General features: G+C 56.9%; 1 protein-coding gene across 1 annotated transcript; it reads right to left on the bottom strand.

Moving 5' to 3' along the window:
• Positions 1-236: 236 nt before the first annotated feature.
• LOC124663507 (adenylate-forming reductase 06235-like) lies at positions 237-2,290 on the bottom strand. The gene is made up of 2 exons (XM_047201202.1): positions 2,108-2,290; positions 237-1,967 (listed from the first exon to the last, which is right to left on the bottom strand). Exons 1-2 carry the CDS (start codon positions 2,288-2,290, stop codon positions 237-239), a joined length of 1,914 nt encoding a protein of 637 aa, XP_047057158.1.
• Positions 2,291-2,981: the final 691 nt, after the last annotated feature.

Below are 2,981 nucleotides of genomic sequence, written 5' to 3'. Positions count from 1 at the left end.
CATCAACCATAGGAGAAACCTTTACTTCAACTATCTTAACATTTCAGTATCTCATTTTTGAAAAACAGAAAAACATTTGAATATCTAAACTTAACACTCAAACATATATTGCTGTATATAGTTTATTCTTTGACTGGGAGAGAACAGATAGGCTTAATTAACATGTAGTACTACTTCCGAATGATGTTGAAAGCATTTTGTCTGGGTTGGAGGCTTGGAGCATTCCAAACTTGACATCACGAATCCCAGATAGGCCCAAACGCTGGGATGCCGGCCTTCTTGCACCCGCTGACGACGTCCCTGCTCCCCTCCGGGTTGCTGGTCACTATCACAGCCTCCGCGTTCCACCGTCGCGCTGCGCCGACGGCCAGCTCCGCGACGTTCGGCCGTCCCATGGTCGCCGTGTCGTGCACGATCACACGCCCTGCAAGCATCTTGCTGTTGGCCACTATCGCACTCATCTCGTCGCCGTAGTTGGCGTCGATCCCTTTGGCCACCCACACCACAGATACCTCTGCGGAGCTCGGTTGCATCACGAACGACAGAAACACGCATATGCCTGAGCCCGTCGCGACCATGGTCACTCTCTGGTACATGCTGATGAGGTAGGGCAGGCCGGCGAAGTGGACTCTGCGCACCCAGAGGTGGCTGGGCGGGTCGGAGACGAGGCCTCGGGTGAAGTCTCCGACCGCGCCGGCGAGCATGGAGTGCGTGTCCCGGTCGTCGGAGATGATGCCGAAGGCGTGCCACTCGGAGAGCGGGGAGCGGCTGATGCGGCCGAGCAGGCCAGCCTTGACGCCACCCTGGAAAGTTATGATGGACGCGTGGGTGGACGGGGCGGTGATCGTGACCGGCACGCGGCGCACGGAGAGCCACGGGAGGAAGGTGAAGAAGGTGATGGCGGCCGCGAGCCATAGCTCCTGGCGCTTAGCGAGGGTGGCGACGGTGAGCCGAGAGTAAGATCTGGTCGTCGAGTCGTAGCCGGTGGAGAGCACGACGAAGACCCAGAGCAGCACGAGCGCGGTCCAGCCGGCGAAACGGTGCGTGCGCTCGAACACGTTGTGGTGGAGGTGGCGAACGAGCGGGAACGCCGCGAGGCACGAGAGCGCGAGGAGCGCCAGTATGGCGGACGCCACGCCCACGATCTCCCGGGGCGTCACCTGGTTATCCTCGAGCGCCCGCACGAGCGCGTACACCAGCCACGCCAGCGACGACACGCCGCAGCCGCTGTGGACCCCGCCGAGGGACTGGAGTATGGCCGTGACGCCCGTCTTGACGGCGACAGGCACCCATGGCCGGCGGAGGAGGGCGACCGCGAGCCAGAAGACTGCGCGCAGCACCGCCTCGGAGCGGCACAGCGTGAGCGCCAGGATGTTCCAGATGGCGAAGACGGCGGCGTGACGCTTGGCGTACGGGAATTGGCCGGTCCCCGCGGCAGCGAGTCCCGCCGCGTTCAGCGCGACGCAGAGCACGAAGAGGCGCTTGTACACGGTGAACAGGCCCTGGTCCAGCAGTATGACGCCGAGCCGCGAGTGCCCTTTCGCCGCCGCCCTGACAGGCTTAGCCGACGATGCGAGAGACCTCCTGCTCCGGTTCCGCAAGTCGCATGCCGCCGTTGCAAGAGCCATCTCCTCGTCGTCCTCGATCTCGTCGACCACGAAGGACTCATCGTCGTCACTGTCCTCAAGGTCGCAGAAGTGGTTGCTTGTTGCACTGCTGAGTGCAGAACGGAAGGTCGTGGTGGAGTTTCCGCGGTTGATTGGCGGAGGGAACCAGATCCATCGGCCGCCGTTGGGGACGGCCGGGGGCTGCTCAGCAGCACCGGCGGCGTCAAAAGAGAAGGGGCTGACCTGAGAGGGCTTGATCTCGAACGCGACGCCGCGGCAGCTCAAGAACTTGACTGGGGTATGCTTTACTGCTGGACCTTGCTGATCCATGGCGACGATCGGGCAGTAACCTGTGCTGCTCTAGACGCTTGCAGTGTACTATTAGCAGTGTAGAACAGTGCTCACAGTTGCATGGGAGTTGGCTGTGTGGACGATGAGCAGCTACGCCTACGTACTTATAGGCAGTGCAGGTCTCTTGGCTACTTCGTATATGCATCGACCATGCAGCCATACGAATGACGATTCAGTCTCATCTGGAGTAGAAAATTGGACGCATATGCCGCGACGGCCGCGCAGTCGACGAACAACGCGAGGTCCGTTTGCGCGTGATCCAGCCCCTTGTCACTTGCCGCGTCGCCTTGGAGATGAAAACGAATGAGGCGCATGGAATCGACCAATATCATTCCCGTTTCTTTATTAGTCAGATACTATTAGGTGCAACAAAAAAATTGGACATGGATTATGCATTAGCAATTAGAAAATGGGCCTTCCCGTCAGGGACGGAGCCAAGAACTCACATCAAGGGGGGCAAGCTATGCATGTAATTTGATTGAGGGGGGCTGAACTTGCTAAAGTATCATGATAAAGGAGCTGACATGACTTGTATTACCAAGAAAATCTTGAGCATGGGGGGTAGCCCCTGCTCGTCCCCCCTTGAATCCGTCCCTGCTTCCCGTCCGAAGCTTTAGTCCCAACCTTTTTGGGCCCGGGAGTAATGTAAGCATTAGTTCAGGTTCCAATGGTTAGGATACCGCACGGGCACAACCAACTTTAGTTCTGGATCAAACAGGACCTTTAGTCTCGGTTGGAGATACCAACTGAGACAAAAATCTTTCGTCCCTACCCACGATACCAAATGGGGCCTTTAGTCCCGGTTGGAGATACCAACCGGGACTAAACTCTTTCTTATATACATCATCGTCCCTACCCAAACCATTTCCATTTAAGCTTTCTCCTCTGTTCCTCCCCAAGGGTTCTAAAAGGTTAGCAACTTCATCATTTCATCTGCCATTGCTAGTTTAGCTCATTTCATGCTCTACAAGTAGAGAGATTTGTGGGTTTTAGTGTGTTGATATATATGCAATTTGAGATCAA

Source organism: Lolium rigidum, chromosome 6, assembly GCF_022539505.1.
Source record: "Lolium rigidum isolate FL_2022 chromosome 6, APGP_CSIRO_Lrig_0.1, whole genome shotgun sequence".
Lineage (NCBI taxonomy): Eukaryota > Viridiplantae > Streptophyta > Magnoliopsida > Poales > Poaceae > Lolium > Lolium rigidum.
The sequence above is the reverse complement of the archived record's forward strand: the minus strand, read 5'-3'. Positions and strand labels throughout refer to the sequence as shown.

Coding starts and splice junctions, on each gene's coding strand:
- LOC124663507 (XM_047201202.1), bottom strand. CDS start 2,290: ATGATATTGGTCGATTCCATGCGCCTCATTCGTTTTCATCTCCAAGGC. Junction 1,968..2,107: donor GTCATTCGTATGGCTGCATG/GTCGATGCATAT, acceptor GCAAGCGTCTAG/AGCAGCACAGGTTACTGCCC.